Genomic DNA, 26,884 nt, shown 5'->3' with positions numbered 1-26,884 from the left:
TCTGCTTGGGCTAACTGGCCGTGTATGCATTTCTCTGGGTTAGTATAGAGAGGTTTGTGCCAAGAGGAGATAGCTACCAGTATCTGAGGAGTGAATGGGTATGAGTCTGGGTAATAACGCTACATTCCTTCACAAATGAACTTAAAAAAAAAAAGTTTGTATATTAGACTATTTTTTTTACTAATTGAAAGATGTATTCACATTTTGTAAATTGAAAAAATGCTATTGAAAGCTTTCAGAAGTATTTGCTTCAACTGTGTTGCCACAGCCTTTCATAAGCAGTTTGCCTTCCTAGAGGGTAACAAAAGCAGCAGATTTGCAAACAGAAAAAAATCTAGAACAGCAAGACTTTTTAGGGGACTATTAAACCCTGCTGTGTTTTCAAATGTATTTATCTAAAACAGGTGTTCCTTAATAAGTACATCTTTCTCATCACGTTTCTTTCCTTTTACAAATTTAATTTATGGTTAGGAGGCTGTTTTTATGAAACTAACTTGCAGAATTCTAGTACATTATTCAGTCTGTGAGGAATAGTAACAGTATTCCAAAATATTTTCATGTACAAAAAACCCCCATTAAACTAGTTATTAATAACTCCTCAGAATCTAGTTAGTAATTGTTCCTGTGGGAAATGCCTTTTTGCTGTTTCACCACTGGGATTTTTCTGAACAGAAATATTTTAGCACCTTTTTGTTTTCACTGTTCATGGCATTTTCTTCACTGTACAAAAAGCCACCTCTCAGGCTCAGATAGGTATTGTTAAAGTAGGGAGAAGCAGAAACAGAAATAGCAGAAGTCAGTCCTCTGCAGCTCTGGAAGCAGGAATTTTTTGTATCAAACAATGAAATACTGTATTTCTCAGGGCCAGGAGCAGCTTTTATAGTGGGAAATTCATACTTTCCGAATAGAGGGCTTGTATGACCTGTCACATGTTAACTACTAGAAAGAGTTGAAAATACTTCACAAGGAAACTCCCAAATGATAAAAAAAAGTTTCATACAGATGTAGTCTAAAGTCTGTTAGCCATTTGTGATGCTATTTATATTAAAGCATCTGATTTTTAATTGGTAATACAAATATTTCCTTGTTCATAAACAAATTGTTTCCTGGTCATGTGGCTTTCGCAGTAGCAAAGAAGGATTTTTTTATTTCTATTTGCTTGGTATTTATTAAAATATAATTATCAGAAAGAAATTATAATTAAACAATAGAAACCTGAAGTCTAGAGTTGTCTTAGTTAAGGGGATTTGGACCATTACTATATTGTGTGATATGCCAAAGGGCAAACATGCTCCATGATGAATTCTGTTGGCTATAATACACCCTTACAAAATTAATTACAGATTACTGAATAAATTGAGTAAGTTTCTCACTAGTTAAGAGATTAATTTTCCCCTCTGTACCACCATAGTAGTATCTGGTTTTGTTCTGCGTATCACAAACATTCGGATTATTTACTATGAAAGAAAAAGGTAGCAGTGTTCCTTTTTTGGGGAAAAAATTCCTATCAGCTGTGTGTCCCATGGGCTTTTTGGTTTTAGCTGTATGCAGTAGAAAGTCCAAGGTTGCAGCTGTTGCCAGTGCAGTGCTTGGCCTCTGAGTAGCGGTCACAGTTTTACCAACATGAACCACATTACTGGCAACAGCACATACCAAGACAAGGATTTTCCTACATTCAAAAAAGAAAAAAATAATAAAAAGTTGTTGTGGGTTTTTTTTTTTAAAAGTGCTGCAGCGCAGTAATTGATACTGTGATGGAATTTTATTCCTTTGTGTTGACATAGCTTTGTAGTATTTTTTCACTGTATGGCTATAGATTTTTACATACATAACTATAATAATTATTGAATTTTTTTATTCTTACTGCTTTCTCCCTTTGACTGTACATGTAGTTAACCTACCAAAGGGATATTGTCAAGCTTTTTAGAACTAACACTAGCCATATTGTACTTTTTAAGAAAACAGACACTTCCACAATCTAAATAAATGAGAATGAAATGGTTATTTTTAATCTTCCACTTCAGTACTGTAAAATTGCAGAATAATTCTTATTTTCATTATCTGCAGCTGTAAAAGATCACAATAGTTTTTGACAAAACTTTAATTATAAATAAGTATTTTTTTAAATAATTCAGTAATGCCCTTTTGTATTTTTTTGAGGTTCTTTATTGCTTATATTAACTGTAACATGTATGAAGGTAGGCATGGGAAATATTCAGCATAAGTATTTTAGTGAGGTGTGACCATTAAAAAAGCTATTTAAAATTTAAAAATTTAAGTTAAAGTTTAGCCTTTGTTTTGCTGTTGTGGTGTCACTAGTGAGAATATTGTTACTGTGGAATAATTGGGTTGTGCTCAACATTAGCTCTAACATGGAATACCCTGCAGCACTGAAACGGTTCTAAAATGTGTTTGTGGCTCATGACAAGCCTGACTCATCTGGTGCTAATTAAACAGCAGGATATTCTGCCTAATCCAGGTGTTAATAATGTTCCTGAGCAATGAATGGATCAGTTCAGCTGATCCGTACTGTAAAGCCAACAGGTTTTAACTCTGAGCCCCAGACAGATACTAACGGAGTTGCAGTCAAACACACACCTGATGCTTTTGCTACGTGGCTGACACTCCTGAAGTCTCACACCCTATAGGAATAGCAAGAGCCCAAGGCACAAGTCCTGTATCTTAGTTTGCTTCCACTTGCTGATGAGCCACACCATAATCATACCAGCGTTTCCGTATCCCTCAGAGAATTTGTCATCTTATCATTGAAGTACTGAGTTGTAATGGGTGAGTTCTTAATGTAAGTAGTGAGTTTTTAGATTTCATGGTTCCTTGACTAAATATTAAAGTGTCATTGTTATATACAAATAAAGTCATAGTATTTTCATATTTCATTTATTTAAAATAAATGTTGTAAGAGTTCAGTTTGGACCCTTCCAAAATGAAACTTGCAAGTTTTTATCCTAGAATGCGCACATAAACCTTGTTGGTTCCTTTCTCGCGGTGCTTGCAATGCTGAAATTATGCCTGGAGCATCTGTAAGGCATCCAGGGAATCCACTTTTTGATTAATCTGAGAGCATTTGTACTGGTCTGTGTTCAACCCACCAGTTGATAACAACATCACTCCTAGTCTCTACATGGTCCAGATGCGGTTTCCCAGCTGGTTTTGGAGTTCCCTCTATTAGGAAGGAATAGTTCTCAGTGGCATGCGTGCAATGCATACGCTTGTAGCTACCCAGTTTGTTAAGCGTCTTCTCCAAACATCCTCCTCAAAAAAAATCCTTAGCCTGATGGCTGGGGGGGGGAACTGAGGGGGTGGCGGGGGGGGGTTATCCTGCGTGGAGCAGCACTAGCTCAGGCAAACGTGAACACCGTTGTAGTGGTGGTTCAAGTGTGTGGTGTGCTTATTAGCAATCATCCAGCCAGGCAAGGGAGCCTGCCACACCGGAGTTGCAAAAGTACTTCACCAAATAACTGACTGTCCCAGGTGCGGTTTGTGACACAGAGTGGCAAATATTTCTTATGATTTCAGGGACTATTTAATTTGTTTTGACTTCAAAAGAGCTTTTTCTCCATCACTGTAATTAGTGCAGCTGTGTTGACAGGCTCATATTTCTGTTGTGAAAACAAGCACCCTGCTTCCTAAAAGCTAGAACGGTGGTTTGGCCAATTTCCCCCCCCACCTCCCCAGGGGACTGATTATTAAGCAGGATATTCCTGTGCTGGTGACGCAGCCTTTTGTCTGTTGGAAGCTCCAGTTGGAAGCACTGAACCCCGTTACGTGGGGCATTGCTTCAACTGCTGGTTTTGGCTGCAAACCTCACTCCCCCCAACACCATGTTCTGTCGATCAGCTCGTTCTCGATGCACTTCCTCCTTTGCCTTCTCCTAGAATAGTTTCTGAGTTTGTTTTACCTTTTCCTTATTTGCAATTCTCTATCCAGCCACAGAAGGCTACAAAATTTGTTGGAAACAGCCCAAGTCTGTCGTTGCAGTTAATTTATTTTTGAGAATCTGTACAGGGGATCACCTGCTTCTCACCTTGACTTCACAAGCAGAGACTGAAGACTTAGGCTTTCTTTGGGCAGCAGCCTTCTTTTTGTCTCTTACTTGATGTGTTCTGTTCTCTTGTTAGGATTTATGCTTGTACAGAAATAATACAGAACCTGAATTGCACTTAAATTCCTGTAAGCCAGAAATACAGGCATAGAGGAGAAATTCAGTGGGTTTGTGCTTCCTGCTTAGACTAAACGTGCTCTGTGAGCACAGGCAAAGTGTAATGACTCGAGAAAATGCATTCCTTTCAGATTCATGAGAGGTTTTTTGATTCTGAACAGTCGTGTGTGGAGATGGATTTTCAAATTCAAAGTCAGCCTTGAACATGTGTCTGATGCATCCCTGCAGTTCTGATGGGACTGCTTCCTCTCCATACACAAATCTGCAGGTCAGATTCATGTAATACCAAGTTCTCTGTGATTTAGATCACTCGTCATCAATTCTTTTTACTTCTGTCCAAAAGTACTGGTTGAAAAAAAATGGTGATGCATAGTGGTGTTTTCTAAAAAAATCCAGCAGCTGTTACACACTGTATAAAATTCTCAGCTCTGACCAGCTCAGTAGCAGGTCACAAAACTCAGAATTTTAATAACAAAAAAAATCTTTCTAGAATTCACTTTGTCAAAATCAGCATCTGTGATGTCTTAACTTGGGTCCAGTTGTCAGAGGTTTCTGGAAAGGCAGAAACTTACTCCTTCAATAACGTGTTCCTCCAGCAGGTCTACTGCTGTCTCAAAGTATCAGTGGTATTTTAAAACCAGAACACCACAAGTAAGGGGGACGATTAGCAGGGTGCACATAGCTGGTCACCGCAAGGCACACATTTCTCTCAGTGGGACCTTTTCAAGTACTTCAGCTTCCTTCTATTTGTTGTGTCTTTATATGTCAGAAGAAGAAAAGCCCTTCCATTACTTTAGCTTATCCGAAAACACTCCAGCTGAGGATCAGGGCAGCCTTACTTCTTCTGCCTTACATAAAACCGTGCAGTATGATTTCAAAAGCAAGTTTCAGGGTTGTGTGTATTGTGCGGGTAGTAGGTATTAATGAAGATTTGTTCCTTTTTCTTACAAAATTTTACCAGCTGTAGTGCAGACTTAGTTATGTACGTGTTCCAATGCCACACACCATTTGTTGAAGCTGTGCAGGATCTTTAAAGTAACTTCTTCCACGGCTGAACATACCCTCTTCCACCGTCAGAAGGTGTGACCGTGACCAAAATGCAACCACTTTTCCTTGTATGTTCCCTGTGGAATACACCTCTTTCTCTTTCTTTGCTGAGGCATTATTTTTGGAAACAAAATACAGATGCCAGCCCTGTGTATTTTAAGCTGTCTTTTCACATGATTTGACTGAGAAGAAAATTAACTGTATCCCAGCTGAAACCAGGACAGCATGCAGCCCCTTTGTTCAAACATCTCCCTTTAAGTAGTCCCTCCTGCAGAGCTGTGCAGACCTCTGCTGAAGATGCACAGCTACAGGCAGCCGGTGTAAAGCACCATTTTCTTCACCACCCTCCCAGTCCCTCATTAATCAAGATTTTATACTAACGAACAGATTGTCAATGTAGTATCTTCTTACTTCCGTAGCTTTGTATTTTTCATCTTCCTATTTTAATTCTTCTGTTTCCTCAGGGGTTTTTGGTTGGTGGTGGGTGCTGTTTTCAATCTCTGTTTTAGTGTTAGGTTTGTGGTTTGGGTTTGTTTGGGGTTTTTTTATTATTTTTTGGTTTTGTGTTTTTGGTTGGGGTTTTTTTGTTTGTTTGTTTGCTTTTGGGTTTGTTTTCTTTTTCTTTTTTTAAATTTAAACTTCCTGGAAGAAAGTTTTTTTTCTAGAGAAAGTTAGCTTTGTTTTTTTAAGCATTCTGACTGAAGCTACCAAAGAAACTAAGTACGAAAGCATGTATTAGGATGTAAAAAGCAAGGAAATGAAGCTCAAAACATAGAAAAAATGGTTTCAAACAGCCCTCCTTATAAAAAGGTTCTCTAAGTTCAAGTTTGTAAGACTCTTTATATGATTTAAATGAATGAAGTAATATTACGCTTAAAGGTGTGAAACTTCAGTATCTTTCAGTCAGATGGGAATGTCTCACTACCAGATTGTTAAAGGAAATGTGGCATCCCTCAGGTGGGACTCCAAAAAGTGTTGACTGTGCTTTAGGAAAATGGAAATTGCTGTAGCTTGTCCCACTTAAGCTGTTCTAAAAAGCCAACCCTTCTTTTTAAAATGCTTTCCCTCCATTTCTCATTTTTCTATTAGGTTAATCTGAGTATGCATTAGATTATATATACATGTATTCAATTTCCCACATTTTCCTCCTCTGTATTTCCATACGTATTTTCTTAACTAATTGGTATGTCCACCTTCCTGCAGCTGACCTGTTTCACAACATACCCAGTCTGGCTTCTGTGCAGAGCCTTTTCGTTAACATGCAAGCAGATAAATAAGTTCTCTCACGAAGACAGAACTGTGTGCTAATATTAATTTTTCCCTTCCTTCCTCCCTCCCTCCTTCTGCATCTCTCTCCAGCAGACACTTGGAACACAGATGGATGCCACCGTCACGGAGTACAGGAAAACCCAGTTGGGAGTCAGCCCTTCAGTCCAAGGGTCAGCCAACTGCAAGCTGCCACGCAAGTGTGCTCCGCTCTTCTTTTCACAGATGGACAATGCTCTGATAATTTTTCTGGTGGGACCAAGGGTTACTTGCTCTCACTGAGGATAGTTGCCGTTTATTGGTGGCTTTGCCAGGGTAAGTGTTCCTATTCTGCTTTCATCTTGCAGTCAGAGCCAGTACACTACCTCTGCCAAGCCTTTCGGAGATCTTCCAAAACTTACTTGCTAGTTTTCCTGCTGTAAGTCAAAAGAGGAAGAGGTGTTCCCATTCATCTCAGCATGCCGCTATGTCCATACTAATTCTGGACGTCCCTCTGCTCATGGGATACTAGAGGGAAATCCAATGACATCAGCATTGCTCAAAAAAAAAAAAAAAAAAAAAAGGGAATTACTTTAACTGATTCACAAGAGAACATTTGTACAGATAAGGATTTTTTAATACAGAGGAGCATTGTTTGCTCCCAAGACATGAAAATCTTTTTTTGAAGATACATTGTTTTGACCTGCCTCCTGTGAAATCATCACCTACTGTTCCCTCCCAACTGTTACACTCTCAGAGGAGAATGATCACAACATCAAAATACTGCAACTCAGACAGTATCGAACCTGTTTGTATGTGTTAAAAATGCTCCTCTTGGACTCAAAAGCATGGCTTGGATTTGCATCATTCTGCTGTGTCTACACTGACTTGAAATCTGTTCTTATGATAGAATTCATCTCAATCATCAGGAAGACCAGTGTAGCCACCTGCCCTGAGTTAAGGATTTTAAATCAATTCTAAACTTTTTTGTTTGCAGAGCATTGCTGAGGTGGCTGCATCTTATTTTTCTAAGTAAAAGCAGCCCAACTCCATGATACTATTATTTGCTGCTGATGCAGTTCTTGAGATGTGGAAGGGTCTTCACTGCATGCCTGGAAACTGAGAATGCCAATATTGTTGTAATAATTAAATTTTCTTACACCAGGAGCCAAAATCAGCCAGCACATAAAGTGTTTTAAAACAAGGAACCTTTTCTGAAAAGCCTGGATGACAGAAGGAAGCTTTCTATGCTTTTCAAGATTGACTTCACAGAAACCTGCTCTAGTCTAGTTAGAGAATAAGAGACAGAGATTTACATCCCTCTGCCCACTTATCGCTGGGACATGTTTTTCTTCTCTCAGAGCTCTTTGGTGACCTGTGGAAATTCACGGCTGGGGAAGAATGTCTGAGCTGCATTTTGCAGAACAGAGCTTCTGCTCATAGCAGCACAACACCAGGTTGTTTTGCATTCAGTAAAATAGAAATGACAGCTCACTGCTATGAAAACAAAACAACAAAAACAAGGCTATGCTCTTAAGATATTTTGTAAGAGGCATGTGCCTCAGAGCACAAGAAATAAGCTCATACATCTTTTTTCATCACAACCCAGTGACGAAAAGGCCTTTTGCTGCAGAAGGTAGAACACTGGGGAGTTTTCTCCTTCAACTGGGAGGGAAACTGAACTCCTTTGCTGGCAGTTCAATGTTAAGAACTCAACTTTGGGAGGCTGAAAAAGTATAGTCTTTCATCTGGGCTTTCTTCAGGTATGGGCTACGAACCAATACATTGTTACCTGGAGAACTGCTGTGAGAGAGAGAGACTGCTGTTTCATGGGCTCTTTATCTTCAGAGTAATTTATGGGGAGAGGACTACTGTCTTGTTATTTGTTAAAGAAATAAGCAACCAATTCGAGAATCTATTCATTTTTTTCCAATAGTAAAATTACTTTGAAGTAAGTCCAAAATAACAGAAACGACAGTCCATAGCCTGAGTTGTATGGTATCGCCCATCCTCAGAGCACAAGCTTACCTGGAAGACCTTCTGCTTGCAGCCCTTCGTCCTGGCAGAAGGTCCTGAAGTTGTTGTGATCATCAGCTGCTGCATAAGCAAAACTTTCCAATTTAGTCTGGAGCTAATGAAAGACAGGTTGTGGGGCTTCTTGATGCAACAGAACCCTTCACTACTTGGAAGAAACAGCTCTGCTTCCCTCCCACTTGAGAAAAACATCAATCACTTTTATTTGGTGCAACGTACAATAACTAAGGTATTGCTTTCCTGACTGCTTAACAGCAAATTTTAATACGGGGCTCACCTGGGGTATATTGGGGATTTCTCTTGGATGGAGAGGAATGTGATGCTTTTGAAGGGACACCAATGCGATCTACATGCTTATGAAAGACAGATGTCAGCATAACAGATTGATTTGGGTTTCTTTCTTCCATGCATTTTGGTTCTGCAGTGCTTAGAAATGGCAAGAAAGAGCCTACGTGTCAGGCTGTGCTGCTTCCACTCCTGACCAGACTCACTGGTCTTTATATAAAGCTTGTTAGACACGAGTTATTAAATGCCGCGTTTCCATGCAGACATTTTCAGATACAGGCCGAGTTATTGCTGATCATGGCAATGACATTTAATGTTCAGTGTGGGGAAGGTGAGAAATGTTTACTTTCTGCTTCCCAGGAGCACTAGCAGATGAGGAAATAGCTGCTACAAGGAAGATCACTTTGTGTTTTGAGTCTGTTCTTCCTGTGTTGGAACAGCATTTCTGTACGTGGTGTGCAACGCAGACAAACCTGTGAACAAAAGCATCAAACAGGTAACTTCCGAACTTTGTAAGAGGCACATGCAGGGCTGTTGCCAAATTTCTGGCAAAAGTCCAGAGGGAGGTAGGGAAGAATATGACTGTTACATGAACAAATGCAATATAAGGTTTATCAGAATTGCTTGTTTGCTCTTTTTTCCTCTGATAAATTGCATTTTACTGGTTTTTGATCTCCTACTTCTGCTCCTTTTTAATTTCCTGCCCTCAGAACTTAGTCTTGGTGGTATCATTATGGGTCCAGAGAATCACTGGCCGCAAAACATCATCAGATACCTGGACAACTACCACGTGGAAGTCACATTTGTGTAAGAACCTGATGAAGAAAGAAAACCGCTGTTTTCTTCGCTGGCAGAAGAAGGGAGAGGCATTTTGTGAGTCAGGGTCAAGAATTAATAAGGACAGTAGCAGAGGGGAGAATTACAGAGGAAACCCGAGGAAGCCTGTCAAAGGAGTATCAGGCTGCAGGTGAAGGGGAGAACATACCTGCTGGTCAAACTAAAGGGCGAGAGGAAATGCACAGGTGGTGGAAGCAGGGACAGGTACCCCGGGAAGAGTATAGGGACACTGCCCAGTTGTGCTGGGATGGGGTCACTCAAGCCACAGCGCAGCTGGAGCTGAACTTGGCAAGGGAGGCACAGAATAGTTCAGAAAGGCTTCTGCAGGCACATCAGCCAGAGAAGGAACATCAAAGAAGTTGTACCCCCCCGATGAACACAACTGGCAAACTGGTAACGATGATGATGACAAGGCTGAGGAACTCAAAAACTTCTTTCACTCACACTTCACTGGCAGTCTCTCTTCCCACGCGTCTCAAGTAGATGGACCTCAAGGCAGGGAGTGGGGGAGCAAAGTCCCTCCCACTGTAAGAGAAAAACAGGTTCAAGACCCCCCTGAAGAACCTGAAAATACAGAGGTTTATGGGATCTGACAAGATGCATCCCAGAGTCCTGAGGGAATGGGCTGATGGGGTTGCCAAGCTGCTTTCCATGGTATTTGAAAGGTCCTGGCAGTCAGGTGAAGTCCCCGGAGACTGGCAAAAGGGCAGCATTGCACCCATTTTTACCAAGGGTAGACGGGAGGGCCCTGGGAATCTACTGACCTGCCAGCCTCCCCTCTGTGCCTGAGAAGGTCGTGGAACAGACTCTTCTAGAAGCTCGCTAAGACCTGTGGAGGGCAGGGAGGTGATTCAAGACAGCCAGCATGGCTTCACCAAGGGCAGGCCCTGCCTGACCAACCCGGTGGCCTTCTACGACGGAGCGACTACATCAGCCGGCAAGAGAAGAGCTCGGATGTCATCTGCTGGACTTCCGTAAGGCCTTTGACAAGGTCCCCAACAATATCCTTCTCTCTGAACTGCAGAGACGGCTTTGGTGGGTGGACTGTTTGGAAGATAAAGAATTGGCTGGATGTTGCATCCAGGAAGTAGCGGTCAATGGCTCCCTGGGTGGAGATCAGTGACGAGTGGTGTCCCTCAGGGGTCTCTACTGGGAGCAGTGCTGTTTAGTATCTTCCTCGGTGTCACAGACGGGGGGATCAAGTGCACACTCAGCAGGTTTTCAGACGACACCAAGCTGAGCGGTGCAGCTGACACGCCTGAGGGACAGGATGCCATCCAGGGGGACAGGCTTGAGAAATGGGCCCATGGGAACCTCATGAGGTTCAACAAGGCCAAGTGCAAGGTCCCGCACCTGGGCTGGGACAACCCTGGCCATCAGTACAGGCTGGGGCAGCCCTGTAGGGAAGGATTGGGGGTTACTAGTGGGTGAAAAGCTGGACGTGGCCCAGCAACGCCCACTCGCAGCCCAGAAAGCCGACTGTACCCTGGGCTGCACCAAAGGCAGCGTGGCCAGCAGGGCGAGGGAGGTGACTGTGCCCCTCTGCTCCGCTCTGGTGGGACCCCACAGGGGTACTGCATCCAGCTCTGCAGCCCTCAGCGCAGGGAAGACACGGACCTGTTGGAGTGGGTCCACAGGAGGGACACAAAGATGACCAGAGGGCTGGAGCACCTCTCCCGTGAGGACAGGCTGAGAGTTGGGGTCGTTCAGCCTGGAGAAAAGAAGGCTCTGGGGAGACCTTACTGCAGCCTTTCAGTTCTTAAAGGGGGCTTATGAGAAAGCTGGGGACAGACTTTTTAGTAGGGCCTGTAGCGACAGGACGAGGAGTAATGGTTTGAAACTAAACCAGGGTAGATTCAGAGGAGATGTAAAGAAGACATTTGTTTTTACCACGAGGGTGGTGAAAAACAGTGGGACAGGTTGCCCAGAGAGATGGTGGATGCTCCATCCCTGGAAACACTGAAGGACAGGCTGTAGGGGGCTTTGAGCAACCTGATTTGGCTGAAGATGTCCCTGCTGATTGGTGTGTGTGTGTGTGTGTGTGTGTGTGTGTGTTGGACTAGCTGGCCCTCACAGGTCCCTTCCAACCCAAACCATTCCATGATTCTGTTCTATGATCTGCAGAGTTAAGAGTCCATTACCAAAAAAAAAAAAAAAAAGGATGGCAAATATGACGAAGCAGACTCCAAAACATAATTAGCATATAGAAAGCAAGCTGAATGAAGAAGGAAAATGGTATTTACCAACTTATTTCTTTTCCAAAGTATTGTCTTCTGTAGTTTGGTGCTTGTGAAGAATCTTAAGCTTTCAAATTTGAACAGGAGCATTAGCTTCTATTTCAACTCTGCAAGAGAGACTTTGATCCTGAAAAGTACGAAAATAGTAAGGTAGCTAAATTGTAAAAAAGTGGAATTTGTAGATACATACACAGCTGCATTTTGACTAGAAATCTTTACTGAGACATTACAGAAAAAACACATTTTAATTTGTTTCTAAAAGGATGGAAGATTTTAGGTCTGAATTTAATAGTGTTTTACTTGTTTGATCCTCATAGCTTCCATGACAGCAGACACCTCCCGGAGTTATTTCTTAATTTGTATTTCAAAGTTTTATTTAGAGATCAGCGGAGTAAAAGGTCTTCCTCTCAGAAAAAACATACTGAAAAGTTCCACCTGTGGCCCTAAAAAGAAAAGAATCATAGATGAAGAGAAAGTGCAAGGAAACGTCCATCTGTGGAAGCAGCAGGCTTGAGAAGAGAGTTCTCGATGATCTTATTCCCATGTATCGGAGTGGATTTTCTTACTGCTTGGGCTCCGCAGGTGCAGCTCTGCCCAGGCACCTGCTTCCGTCGTCTCCAGCAAAGTGCCAGTTTGGCTCCGACCTTGTGTCTGGGAGGGCTTTGAACTGCCTCTCTGCCCTTCAGTCATTTGCGATGCTTTGGATCAGAAGGCAGTTAAAGAAAGGATTTCCTTCACACTGTTAAAATGGAATGAACTGCTCTTCTCCGTTTTCAGTTCCTTTAGCGCCGTGAGATACACTGCTTGAAGAAAGTGGATGAGCCATCTTACTCCTGCAACCCTTCCGTAAGGAATGATCCTTCTTTCATTCATATCTGAGAGCGCTGCACCACATCTCAGCATTAAGGGATACGTGATGAAAGACTGTAATGGTCCTTCAAACGTCTTCAACACCTTTTTAATAAACAGCATTCTTCCACCTCGCTCTGCATTTCCTCCCCCACAACATTTTCATCTTCAGACATCTACTGTCCAGATCTGAATCCTCTAGTTTTCTTTACAAACAAGTAAGGCCCCCTAGGCAAACAGGTACACTGTCTTGGTAACCTGTATAACTCAACTGCTAGCAAACTACCATGTTTGTTATCTCCAGTCTTGCCTGGAGAGTGTCTTTTCAAAGGATTAATGTGTTTGTGCATCGCAGCATGTCCATTAGCCCCGACTGTGATTCTGTAACTATCACCCAAAACAAAGGCTGGAGAAAGACAGTTCGAGACTGTGTGAAGGCAGTTTCATGCTTTGGACTGGCCCTCTGAAGGTTTGCCATTTTCATTTGGAGATGATCACTCCCAGTACCAAGTTTTGCACTCTGGCCATTACTGTGGGACAAGCTGAAGCAGGTTTTGGGGACTGCTAAACATACACCACTGGTTTTGATATCTCAGCCCACAGAAACTGTCAGTATTATCCTGATATATGTGTATATGTTTCTTTGAACAATGCCTCTTGATGTTTGTCATGATGCTGCTTCACTTGGAAACATACCCTTTTTTCTTTTTTTTTAATATTACAGTATTGGGTGACAGTAATTAACCACTGGAAATTAACACACTTTTGACTTCCATGAAAATTTCAGATTTCTTCACTACAAAAATAAAAATTACTGCTGTTTGGAGTCACCACACCTGCATCTCTTCAGGCTACCATAACTAACTGGTGACTAGTAAACATATGGGAAATTTTTCTACAAACATGTGGGGGCTGCCAGAACAGCTCTAACAGAACAGCACTATATAGATGAACGTGGTATTTTTCCTTACCTCAGTAAATACGTATCCTTAGTGTCTTATACCAGTGTCTGATTTTGCTAACAAAAGTCTGTGTTCCGTTTATTGCTGCCTGACTATTTGTACTTCTTTCTATCAATCACTCAAACTCTTCTAAGATTTCTCTGAACTATTGTACAAGTAAGGTGGGTTTAAAATACCAGGGTAATTTGTGTGGACACACTTGTGCAGTCATAGCGCTACACAGCAGTAACAGCACTCCATGCGTAAATCACTTTACAGCAGAAACTAATAAACTCAGTTTTGTTAGATCAGTTTATTGCAACTGTTAAGTTACAAAAATAACTTCATCCATAATGACGTTAAATACTAAATACAAAAGGTAAACCAGTTGTGCAGAGCTGTTAAAATAGAACTTTTTACATATGTATGTTTTTAGGTAAAGTAGCTGACCCAGTTGTTCTTGTTTAGGAGTGCTGGTCTACATTTACAACTGTATTTAGTTCTTGTTGACCTGAAGACATATGGAATGCAAACTACATGTTAAGGAATTGCATTTCGTCTAGGCAAGACCGAAAACAGTAAGAATTTCTGTGCTGCTTAAGAAGAACACCAATGCAAGCCTCAATCCATTTTAAGTACAACAATTATTAATGAAACCAAACACCAGTAACTGGAAGTGCACAGCAGCTGAGAATTTTTTTTCACTTCTCTTCCACATCTGCTACCATAGCCTCGACTGCATTCCAGTCCAGTTTGCTGAGGATACTTCCCGTGCTTTCAGAAACACCATCAGTGTCCACAATGCCGAGAGGAGAGAAACTCACAGGATGCAGTGCAGACGCCTACTGGAGGAAAAGAAGATAAGCTGAGTCACTGCATGTCATTCGTGAACAAGACCTCTGTGCAGCCAGTAGGTATCACCCCACTGCTTTGAAACCTCTCCTAATCAAGTTATGTATCTGATTATTCTGCAATAAATGCAATTTATTTTCCTGTTTATGCACGCCCATTAGTGTCTGCTGCCTAGACAGACAACACACCTACGGAGCTGTTACAAAGAACACTGATTTTCAAGGCTCAGAAGAATGACTTTGCTTTTAAAGAAAAAATGTGTTTCTGTTGAATCACCACCATTTATGTGCCTCTGCATCTATCCCACCCACACATTTTGAATAGAAAACCACATTTCAACTAATGCAGAAGAAAACGAAGTGTTAAATGGCAGGCATCAAACCATTCCTAAAATAAGCACACATTCTACCTGAAACAAGGAGTCATGAGTATCCTGAAGTATTCTTTGGATGTCATCAGGCACCGTCCAAGGACTTACTACGTCTCGATCACTCTCTTGATCAACACCTTCCGTCTGAACTGCAGCAGCAACATATGCAGGCTCTTGTTTTGACATTCTGCTGACTCTGTGCTCAGCAGCTGAGGAGAAAACAAGCCAACAACAGCACTGTAACATTTCTTGTCATTTTCTTCTGAATGTCTTGAAACTTCAGCAAGAACAGAAACTCCAAGTTCTAAGAACTGAAGCTATGTGTAAACCCATACAGAACTAGCATGTCCTGTCATCTTGAAATGCTGTGGAGTTATGGTGAGAAAATGCTGCCGGTCCTTCCAGCCTCATGCTCTGACCTGTCTTGCCAGGGCAGAACACAAAGTGGAACAGGACTACACACGGTGCCTACAGCATCCAGGTCCTGTAGTGCAGTTTCCAAAAAGGGACATTACTACTTTATTTGATAGAGGGATAAAACTATATAAATCCTGTATTTGTGGCTTTTAGAAGACATGGAACTTTAGTGAAATTCTTAGCAGTGATGGGATATACTGGAGAAACACATATGAGACAGTGACATGAAATCAGAGAAAGATCATCTTTTATTAGTTTAAAAAGAGAATGTATTTGGACAGGAGAACGACTTTCCACACATACAGAGGTGAGTGAGCAATTCAGGAAAAATGCCTATCTGCTTACTGTTGCTTCTCTCCCTTTCCCGCATTGCCAACTCCAATGAATTGACATTTGACTAGCCAAACAGAATCTCTTATTGTCCCACTAGTATAATTCTGCTGTAAGGGGGAATGGAATCAACCCACAGTATTTCTTAAGTTTCAGATTGATTCTCTCCTTAATCCTTTTCTGTCTGATCAGAAATTCTGCTCTCGTAATCAAGTCCCGCATCTGTTAAAGGATCTGACTAGGAAGAAACATTTATGTGAGGAAACTTTTGTGGATCCACACCTACACGGACAGGCATAGGAAATAAAGATCACTAGAATCTGGTTTTGTTTTTTTTAAAAAAAACTTCACTCATAAGTTTTTCCACTCTAACTTTATCACAAAATACTATCTTAAACAGATAACGTACAAAGGCATAACAAAGATAATTCCTACATTAAAGAGCTCAGAAAGTAAGCACAGAAAGATAAGGGAGAGGCACAACATTTGTGTACTGTACTGCTAACTAACTTGCTCTCTGTGGGTTTCAGCTGAAAAAGAGACTCAAGTCTTCTGTCCCTCCTGACTTCATAAGCCTGAAATTAGCATATTTGCTTCAGTAATCTCGGAACTGCCATCAGGCTAAAACCACTCTGGAGGTAAACAGAAGTACCCACTGAAAACATTTTGCCAGTTTCTAACGCAAAGGATTTTTATGTGGGGGAAAAAGGATTATTTTTATTATTCTAAACTAATGCTGTATCTCAGGCCTGTGTTCCATAAATTCTATCCAGGATGTATTCTGAAACATGTTCTCTGTGTCTTAGTTTTCCCGTGTATTATGTAGCTGAACAGCACTATGTCATTGCTGTTTGTCACTTACACTGTCTAGAATTAACAGGACAGTTTGCAGCGTTTCTCATTCTTCCTCTGGAAGTACTTTTCTGCGGGAGCACAGAGGCATTTCCTGGGAAGACAAAGAAAGCACTTCCTCTGTTAGGTGCAATAGATCAAAACTGCTCAAAAGTCACTTTAAAATTTTAATCTATGAACTAGCTTCCTGGATTACACAGTACTCTTGCTATGGCAACTTGAGCTACTTTGGATTTAGAAAGCGATGGTAAGGAAAGGCAATTCTCATCACTTAACAGGCCAACGACAGCACCAGTCCTTGCAAAAGCCTCAGGACAGGAAACCTCCAGGATTATAAATTTGCCTTTCTATAGAGGTATTGAAGTTCCTCCCTCCCAAAATCTGGCAGTAACATGAAGATCATCTTCAGTGTGTGCTTTCATTCAGAAAGTTCTGCTCTTACCCCTGGACTGTGTTGAACCAAGAGCTGGCATGAGATGGTGTACTTTTTGACTGAAGCTGGGTTTGGCAGCAATTCTGCTCCTTTCTGACAGACTGGGACTGTCTGGATGACCTCTACAAGAAAAACCAGTAACAAAACCCAAATAGTTATCACTGTCTTACCACATACATTCCTCCACACAACTTGGATCTAACAGAGCTTATTTCAGACAGGGCAAAAAGGTCACAGAAGTTACCATCAGCCCACTTAGCTAAGGATCAATATCACACGTTGCTTGTGGGGTCAGTAAGCCTCACCAGAACCAGAACTGCTGGCAATCAGTGAAGACATAGTAATTTGGCTTTACAAAGAGCCAGTTTAGGTGCAAGAAAACTTAATGCTTAAAAGTTACTGCCAATCTTAAAGTGGCTTCCTGCATGATATTCCTTAGTGTTTCTGATTCTGGCAGGGCTGATATACTTAAACTGCCCTTGGACACGACCAGCAGGCTCTGTACAGCACTGACCACATTCAGTTTAATGCTCTATCCTGGAACTTTGTCTATCAAAAAGAGATGCAGAAATATTTAAGTCTGGAAGTTACAAGACTAAGTACACAGTTCCTCTTATTATTCTGGAGAACATAAAACTGTATGTAGAAGAAGAAAATGTATACTGCAATATTCACCTGGATTACATATACACACACGTGACGTTAATGCCATCAAGTAGAATAAATTTACTATTTATAACAATCAAATATCACCATCTCCTCAAAGGGCAATAAGCACCAAAGTGCAAAAGAAAGAACAAGTAAAATCCTAGGTCATGAAATAAATTAGAAAGGAAGAAAGTAAATCTAGAGTTTGCTGAACTCTTACTAGTCTATATGTGTGCACAGGAGTGGTTCTATTTGCTTCTTGCTTGTTACTAGATGCTCTTAGGATCATTAACTATGTTTCTGGCTATAGTCCAGTGGAATTGCTGTTGAGTGAAATGGGTTAGGACATTGATTACATTGATTACAGAGTTGACTTATTCTGTGCTCTGAAAAGCATTTTTAGGGATCCCTCCAAGATCTGCGCTAATGGTTATAAGAAGAGTGGTGCAAAAACTTAAGACTCCTCTGATCTAGACAAAGTGTACCTGCCAGATTCTGCCAGAACATAAAGCTTCTCTCAAGCTAATCCTATACTAACTACTAGAAATTGCAGACAAATTTCAAGTGTGGTAAAGACACCGATACATCACAGCAGGTGCAACGCTTAAAGCTGTTACCTTTTAGCAGATGCTATACACCTGCTGTACTCTTGAGGTGATCTTGTCCTGGACAATGGTCTACACTCATTTGCAGGTAACACCATTGCTTCAGATAACATTTCATTCATCAGAGAAAGTGCCTGGGATATTCTCACACTGTGATGTTCAGAAAACAGGGCTCTATGGAGAAATAAGATTACATATTAACTCAAGCTATCACTCATCTAATTGCAACTAGTTTGTGAGTCTTGTAAGGCTACACGGTAATCAGAAAAGAAGAACATATTTTTACAACTTCAGAGAAGATATACTAACCCTTTTAAGATCATTAGCAAAAAGCTAAAACATTTATTAACAATGGATTTGCCAGAATAAATGATTCAATGTTGGGGTGTGTGTGAAAGATACTTGGAAAGTGAAAAATACAGTCAGAGGATGAAACATGTTCAGAGTTTTCCTAAATGGTAAAGCAAACTTGATTTATTTATGCTTTTGGTTGAAATGCCATTCATATCTGAAGTTTCATAGACAAAATAGTTAAAAATACCTCTTCCTTCAGACTAGAAGATCAACATGTAAGAATACCACAAGTTACATTTACAGCAACTTACTTGTCTTTTTCTTCTTTCTTCTTCTGGAATAATTTAATGTCCTTTGAGGTAGGACTATGATGCTGTGCAAGAAAGCATAATAATCATTAACTTATTCTGTATTGTGGTTTCATTCCAATCTCTTGCTCTCAAAATGTAGACCTATTTGACTTGAAAGTTACTGTTTAAGACACTCTCCAGAATGAAAAGCAGTATGAAAGCTTATGTCCCCACCAGGAAACTCGGGTAATATTGGCTCTATAAACTGCCAGTCTCTCAAAATAAGTGAAAGTTTGCAGTCACACTTCCCATAGCTCATATGATTAAAATACTAACATTCCTATGGAGATGTCTTCACTGTCAAGCTCAAAGTCTCAGATGGCCTCATCTTCAGTTTCCTAAAAATCAGTGACATTGCTAACAGTAACTAACCTAAAAAAACATGGCAAGGTTGCACTTTGACCTGTGTTTGCGAGAGTGCAATTTGAGTTTTTTTAATGCTTTCTTCTAAAAATAAACCCACCAAAAGCTGAGATTCCTTCCATCTAATGAGTCCAGTAGAAAAACCTGTAACAAAAGCATCTAGTAGATATTCATGGGTTGGAAACACAGGAGAGGGAGAAAAGCAGGACCCGTTTTTTGTGAATCACTTCTCGCTACACATGTACAAGAGAGCAGCCAGGTTCAACTCTGGCTGTTTAAAACCAGGGGAAATAAATGTATTTCATAGATGAGATCTGTTACCCCAAAAGTGATTACAACTGAATTATCTAGTAACTGGAAACTTCTCTGTATCACATGTTTGCTGCTTGGGAGCAAAAGCAGTAGAGCTTCAGCATGGAAGAATTTACAGCACACCCTGCATTCAACTGGTGAGTAAAAAGTATAGGGATATATTTGCTATTGCTAGGTCTCATCTTCTGTAACCCTGGAGCTTCCCCTGACTCAGCAGTGTCTTTCCAGGTTCCAAAGGTATCCAGGTGACAAATGGACACTTTAAGACTTCATACTGACTACGAACTTATTTCTGAACTAATCTTGTACCTTTTTCCCTCCCTTCAGTTATTTCCAGCACAGTGCAGATCAGAAGAGATGTATCAGGCCATAAATGTGTTTTCACTAATTAAACTTAAAATTAAAAAAAATTTTGGTAGGGAAGACACTGTTTGCTGAGCCTGTATTGAAACCCGCTTTCAACAAAAAAATAAATCAGGTACTTGAGATATATGCCATATTCTAACATCTCTGCTGACCCTCTTTAATTGCATACATTTCTTTGTGTGTGAATGACAAGGATGGGTCTAGTATCCTCTTGGGTTCGTAAAGGATGCTGGCATCTGAACTCTGCTTTTTAAATTCAGTGGGTGTTTTTGGAAGGTGTGGGGGAAGATGGAAAAAGATGTGAACACATCTTCACAACTCCTGTAGTTACCACTCCCTGACAAAATATAGCTCTTTATCAGTGAATGCTACAGTTATGTCCATTACAGTCACGGGGCTGCAATTCCGGAATCTAGAGCTGGGGGACAGGTTGCAACTGCCACGGGCAGGCAGTTGTCGTTACTGCAGCCTGTGAAGAACACTGGAGTATTCGCTTACTGATCACTTCTGACAGAACTATGGCCAGCTCCAATGAAATAAAGTTATACAAATAAAGAACCCATTAAATAGGAAAAAAATCACCAACAGCCTTTATATTATCTAACCTGAACAATCAACACTCGTACAATACATAACAGTTACTCTTCAAGATACCCATTATTCTTACCACGTTCTTTCTTAGATTGAATGGATTACGCTCCTTCTGTCGCTGTTCATCTCGTTTCTTCACATATTCTCTCATTCTTTCCTTTTGCTTTTTTTTCATCCAGGCTTGTATCTCCTTCTTCTCCTTCTCTGTTCTTTGAGAATGTCCAGCAGGAAAATCATGAACCCTGAGAGCAGATGTAAATGGGAAATAATCTAGCATATCCTTTAAATTGCAAAGAATTGCAACTACACAATACAGTAAAAATACAGCAATCTCTTTAAATTATGAGCCAGCTGAAAGCCTAAGTAACAAACAACAAGAACTTTCTTTTCTGCAAAATTTTGCTTCATAAAATCCTGGCACAAAAGTAATTTCCAAGATGTCTCCTAATTTTTTTCTTATATTTATCAACTACATTCAGGTAATAGGACCAAAGCTTTGAATGTGGACTACCTGTTATTGACTTCATAAGAAAACCACCACAGAAAAAAGTGCAAGTCATTTTGCTTTGATCTTTCATTTTTAAGTATGTATGGTTTAAGTATGTAAAAAGAAAAAAAGACTGATGAGATGGTATTATCCCTTTTGTTCCCTCCCCTCAACCTACGAGTTCCATCACAAGTCTGTCTATACAAAGTAATTTTAAAAACTCTAACAGAGCATACTAACAACAGAAAAACACAGTCAATAAGAAATGCTAACGTAACTTTACCCTCAGAGTTTTTCAGAAATATCTGCAGTAGTCTTTAACATAAGCAGCAGGGTAACAGGTATTTTCTTCACTGTCAAATTAAAACCACTGACCAAAAAATTAAATACGGTATTTTCCAAGAGAAGTGTTTCAATTTCAAATGCCTGATTTTTTGCAGACCTTTTTGAAACTTCTCTCATTTTCAAGACTGGCTGGCTCTAGTAATTCCAGAATCATCAGATATGATCATAGCAAAATGAGATAATCATAGTAGCTGCAGTTCAACTGAAAGCTTATCTATTGAAGCACTGAAAGTCCTCAAGGGATCAGAAGAACTCTGACATATTTGAATATGATTTACTTTATGGCAAAGGGAATTGTCATTATCAGAAGTATTTACAGTCACATGTGAAAACAAGGAAGTGAAATTAAGTTGTCTTTAGGTTTTTGGTCAGGCTTGATTAAACACTACTTGAATGCATTTCTGAAATTTTCAGTAATTATGAAAACATTCATATAATTGCACAACAGCTAGCAACATCTATATGTTGACATACCCATTATTAACGTGTTTGGAATTCTCGAAGGATCAGAAAGATGTTGTGATCTGTGCACCAATTTAGGTTTAAAGTTCTTAAGCTCCTTTCAAAATTCAAATACATGTTAGAACAAGTAGACCAGAGCACAACACTCTACTCTACTTGAATGAATCACTAAACCATCCTGAAACACGTTATCTTAAGCTGGTGTGAACTGTTGCACCAACAGAACAGATTGTTTGGCATCCTGAACAGCTGTATTTTTGCCTTGTAAGCAAGCGGTATCACAAACAGGCATAGAAAACACCTGTCATTTCAACCTATCTCATCAAAGAGCACAGCTGATTTTATAAATAACAGTCAGGAAGGTACAGAAATCTCCAGCAGGGAGGAGAACATGACAAGCTGGAGTATGGGGCTGGAAGCTTCTGATGCTGCTTTGCCACTGATGGGAAATTTCTATTCTGCCTTTCAGAACCACTTTAGAATGCTCCAGTCCCCTTGGCTGAATTGAATCTGCTGTACATATAGAGTTCTGCTCCAGTCTATACCTGGTAGGACACGCAAGCAGGAAGGAAAGAATTTCAAAACCAAAATAATAAAAAACAATTAGCACATTTGACAATAATGGCCAGTAAAACAGTGGCTATTAAACAGTTCTAATACTAGTCACACTGACATAAACTCAAATCACATGCTTGCTTCCATTTTTACAGTGTGTGAGCTATGAGAGTAACAACCAGAGTTAAAATGATTTAGCTAATGCATAATAAAAAACAGGCAGAGATTTTCTTATCCTGTATTTTTGGAAAGCCCAGCTCTGACGGAGACATGTCACCTTCTACTACAAGATCCCTAATGATGTCAGTAACACCACTCAGACCAGTAATTTGCAGGGGATCTTCTAAAAAGCTTGAAGTTAGGCAGAGGTAAAAACAAGTCACTAATTTAAAGCAGAACATGCCTGCGAGAACAACAAGCTAAAATCCTTCCTTTCATGCTTAAAATGAGAATATTCAGGTTGTTTTACCAGAAGCCTTTGGACTAAATTTTCCACCCCCTACATCTCACTGTGTTAGTGCACACAAGCAACACCCAGACAACGTGTGTACATGCACCACTGTCTTTAAAGTTACCATCCATCACCTTAGCTTCAGTGTCGCCATGTACACTTCAGCCAGCTTTATAGCCTCCCAGTGTGGATGGGACAGCATGAGCGAGACCTGACTAACATCAGGGGTACTGCAGCAAAGAGGGCTTCGAATAAACCATCCAGAAACATGGCCCCATGCAGAGCTGAACTGCCTGAGCTCCACCGGGGTGCGTGAACATGGCTGGTCCAGAGGAGGCTGAGCCTGGCAGCCCAGAAGGCCAAAGCACCCACACGGCAAACCCTGTACTGCCACCCATGCTGAGGTAAGACTGTGGGATGCTCCTGTTTTTGGGAGTCCCAACTCTCAATGACCTTCTGAGCAAGAACCAGCGTTAGTGAGAGAATATTTTTACTTAAATTCTGCCCTCAATAAAAAACCCCAAGGCTCATTTAGTTTATAATTAAAAGCTAGTTTCTTCAAGTTACTCTTTTGAGTAAAAATCACCACCTACTGAAGTTTATTGCCTCATACCCATCCTCAAGGTTATGTAATTGTTCCCTATCTACTTCAGTCACAACAAGCAGCTTCACTTAAAATGCTTTAAAAATAAATGGAACCATTCAGTTTACTGCTATGCTTCAAGAAAAACTGTAACAGTGGGCAACTGAGCAGAATGACCAGGAAGAAAGGGAAGCCAGCTACTGTTTTCTACTGCACAACTGGATCCAGAAGACTAATGGCAGTTAACAGTAAAAAATCTGTATGTCAGAGCACTTTATTTAATGCATAAGATCATTCCAGTTTTGAAAGCTTCAGTCTGTTGCTTTACACTGGTCATACGGTAACACTTCAAGAACTCTTCTCTAGTTAATAGCTGACCTTAGTAGACAATTGCTAGCAGCAGTTACATGTACTTGTTCGAAAATACAGTGTTTTGCAAATCGGAGAAATAATAAATGCACACAGACAATAGCAACACCTACATTAACAGCTATTACTTGGAACTAAAAAGCAACTTTGAATGCTTCTGCAGCTTTTGCATAAAGTAACTAATAGGCACTATCAAAGTCAGCGTTAAATGTCTGAAATTCTATTAAGAAGGCTTTCCTTCAGTTTCCAAATGAATGCCTACATTTTTATGTAAGTGATAGTTCCACCTTGACAGTGCCCTTTTTAGTAGGACTTAAACAAATTTTCAACAAAACAGATGTCAAAAATACATACCTATCACTTAGGTCTCTGCATATGTGAAAGCCTGAAACAGAAACAGCCCTTGTTAATAAAAGCCTTGCACTCGCACACAAACTAATATTACATACATTGAACACCCTGTGGGATGAAATGCAGAAATATATTAACCTGAATACACTGACACTAAAAATAAATGAATATTGTACTTAATGACATGGGTTGGATTAACTGGGATCTCAACTCTCTAGAACACAGGAGGATGACAGAGATGGTAAGATAGCTTTGGGAGGAAGCTATGAGTGTACTGTGGCCCTCCACATACTTTTACTCATGTGCAATTAACTAAATAATTACAAATCAGCAAAGTGATGGGTTTCAGAAATAAACCCAAGGTTACTAATTTTCTTTCAGTAATAGTGAATTTGAGTACAATATAATGTACTTGTAAAAGAGTACAAGTATAATGCACACTGCTGAACTGTTTTCAGGGCTTTGTGATACTGTTCTGTCACGTAATGTATAAACTCATTATCAATGCACATCCATGAAGCCATTCTAAATAATGCCATCTAGAAAGACTGACAACTGACATGAGCTCACTGGCATTATGTAACATTCTGTATAACAGCAATGAGAAAGTATTACACCAGGAAGAAAAGGTTTACTTATTTTTAAAAGGAGAAAAAGAGTAAAATAAGTAATAAAGATTATACTAGAAGATGACTTTATGCCACTGGGAAAGTCAGAAGCAGAGGCTGCAGAGGCAAGGGAGTGTACTTCCAACGCAGAACAACCGGGTACAGGATACTCCAAGTTTAAGCCCTCCTTGTCATCACCTGCAGTATCTTCAAAAATCATGCCCCTTAAATAATGTTCTGATTCCATGAAAAAATAATAAGTATAGTAATTAGTGTAGGCCAATGAAAAAAAACCCAGAATGCAAAAACTATCACTCATACATATTTATTAGTGGCATATTTAGTTTATCTGTCAAACAACAACCTGAACTTAGATCAGTTGTGCCTACCTATGAAAGAGCACCCACCAAAAGCTGTGATGTATGTACTGGTCCTGTACATGGGAACAAAGACCAAATTATGAGTTGCTCTGTGTGAGGCTAATGGACATCTTAAATATTGTCTTACGTATAAATACAGATATAGTAATCATTTTGTTCTACCACTTGGCTTTGTATTTCATAAGCAGATTAGACTATGTTTTGGTATGAATGTAAAGGGGACCTTAAGCACGTACCCCTAGCATGCTCCTTCTTGGTACAGTATGGTAACTATAAGTAAAGAGGTACTATCTAGTCAATTGTTATATAAACAATAAACTACTCAATACATCAGCTCTAGCAAATAGTTAAGCTGATGCAAGCTTTTATTAAAAACGGCAGATATTACAACTAAATAGCCACCAAAGATGCATGAAAAAAGTTTCTTTATATACACAGAGAAAAACATTTGTTTATATATACAGAGAAAACCTGAGGACAAACTTCATATCCTTTCACATCAGCAAGCAAAGCACTCATAAGCAACATGTTTAGATTTTATGATACAATAGAAATACAGACTATCATCTTTAAAATCTTATACTGAAGTCCTGCATTCTGGTTCTGGAAAACATCAAAATATACAGGTATTTTCAAATGCATTTTCCTTGAAGCAGGACCTGTTAATATTCATATTTTCTACCTTTGATTTTATTTCTCTCTCTCTCTCTCTCTCATATTTTTGATTTTTTGTTCAGATTTCAGTAACAACTTTTGGGATTGTATTAAACTTCAACAGTCATTAAAAGTTAGTCAAATTTAATACTCAACTGCAAGTTTACTATCCTTCTGTTAACTGAACACATACCATCATCAATGACTCTAGCATCTTCAGAGAATGAAGGACGAGCACCAAGGTCTGAATTGGCAGCCATTTCAAAATCTTCTATTATTTTCACTAGCTATAAATGAAACCCAAAAACTAAATAACCATACATTCTTCAAGGCATCTCTGAGACTTGGACTGCAGTTATTAACGCAAAGTTTGCTATAAATATATTTTTTCCTCAGAATCTTACAAACATTTTAATGAGGTATACTGATTCAAAACCAAATAAAATAGTTCAGGAATCAAAGCAGCTTAAGTAGATTGATTTCATCTAAAGAGTTCAATCTTGTGGGCCCTTACGCTGAGAAAATACATATGAACTGTATTATTCTTGTGAACAGTTTTACTTCTATTGATCACGTTATTTTTACTTTTAGAGCAGCTGAATTTTCCACTACCTCTTATCTAAAAACCACAGAAAGATAAATATTTCCATGTTCTTCATAGGTCAGGAGTTTCCTGAAGTTCAAAACTAGAAAATGAAAACTAAAGCTGACTAACCTAGACAGAGACATTTCACTGAACATTATCTTTACAAAGAACAGGCCTCAAAACTGATTTCTAGTACCTAAGGAATTGTTATAAAAGGAATGACCAACCAGTGTGCACTGGGTAAAATAGAAATCAGGTGTTTATCTTCAGGATTTGGCCAGATATCCAGAAGTTTTAGAACCCAAATGCAGCAAAATGCCGCAAAGAGTATGCGAAGATTTTTTTTTCTCACTACAGGCTTTTAAAAATCTGGCTAGATAATCACCTTGATGAAGGATGTAAGGGATTAAATAATCCACCATACTTTAGTAACTGTGTGTAGGGGACACAACGAGGTCCTTACATTTCTGTGAATATATGGAAGGACAGGCAATGGACACTATTATTTTGAACCATTATACAAAAAGTAGATGCTGTGGAATTAATACAGTGTTACTGAATTCATTCTGTATTTAGCCAGGTCTACAGGAATTGGAAACTGACTTAGTTTTCTTGATG

At 39.9% G+C, this 26,884-nt stretch overlaps 1 protein-coding gene across 6 annotated transcripts in view; it reads right to left on the bottom strand.

Moving 5' to 3' along the window:
* Positions 1-13,946: 13,946 nt before the first annotated feature.
* The window catches only part of CPLANE1 (ciliogenesis and planar polarity effector 1), a 66,918-nt gene continuing 53,980 nt past the window's right edge, over positions 13,947-26,884 (bottom strand). For 5 of the 6 annotated variants that reach the window (XM_037373378.1, XM_037373377.1, XM_037373382.1 and 2 more), the window contains 10 exons: positions 25,874-25,967; positions 24,722-24,883; positions 24,042-24,072; positions 20,512-20,677; positions 18,765-18,826; positions 18,172-18,333; positions 16,916-17,028; positions 16,484-16,567; positions 14,914-15,083; positions 13,947-14,494 (listed from right to left, as the gene is read on the bottom strand). In XM_037373378.1, the coding sequence (XP_037229275.1) occupies positions 14,354-14,494; positions 14,914-15,083; positions 16,484-16,567; positions 16,916-17,028; positions 18,172-18,333; positions 18,765-18,826; positions 20,512-20,677; positions 24,042-24,072; positions 24,722-24,883; positions 25,874-25,967 (1,185 nt within the window). In that variant the 3' untranslated portion in view covers positions 13,947-14,353. Of the gene's footprint in view, positions 14,498-14,913; positions 15,084-16,483; positions 16,568-16,915; positions 17,029-18,171; positions 18,334-18,764; positions 18,827-20,511; positions 20,678-24,041; positions 24,073-24,721; positions 24,884-25,873; positions 25,968-26,884 lie in introns of all 6 variants that reach the window. The other variant, XM_037373383.1, reaches the window with a different exon arrangement.

The sequence above is a fragment of the Falco rusticolus genome, chromosome Z (assembly GCF_015220075.1).
Source record: "Falco rusticolus isolate bFalRus1 chromosome Z, bFalRus1.pri, whole genome shotgun sequence".
NCBI classification, from domain to species: Eukaryota; Metazoa; Chordata; class Aves; order Falconiformes; family Falconidae; genus Falco; species Falco rusticolus.
Note: the sequence above shows the minus strand (reverse complement) of the source record. Positions and strands in the feature narration are given on the sequence as shown.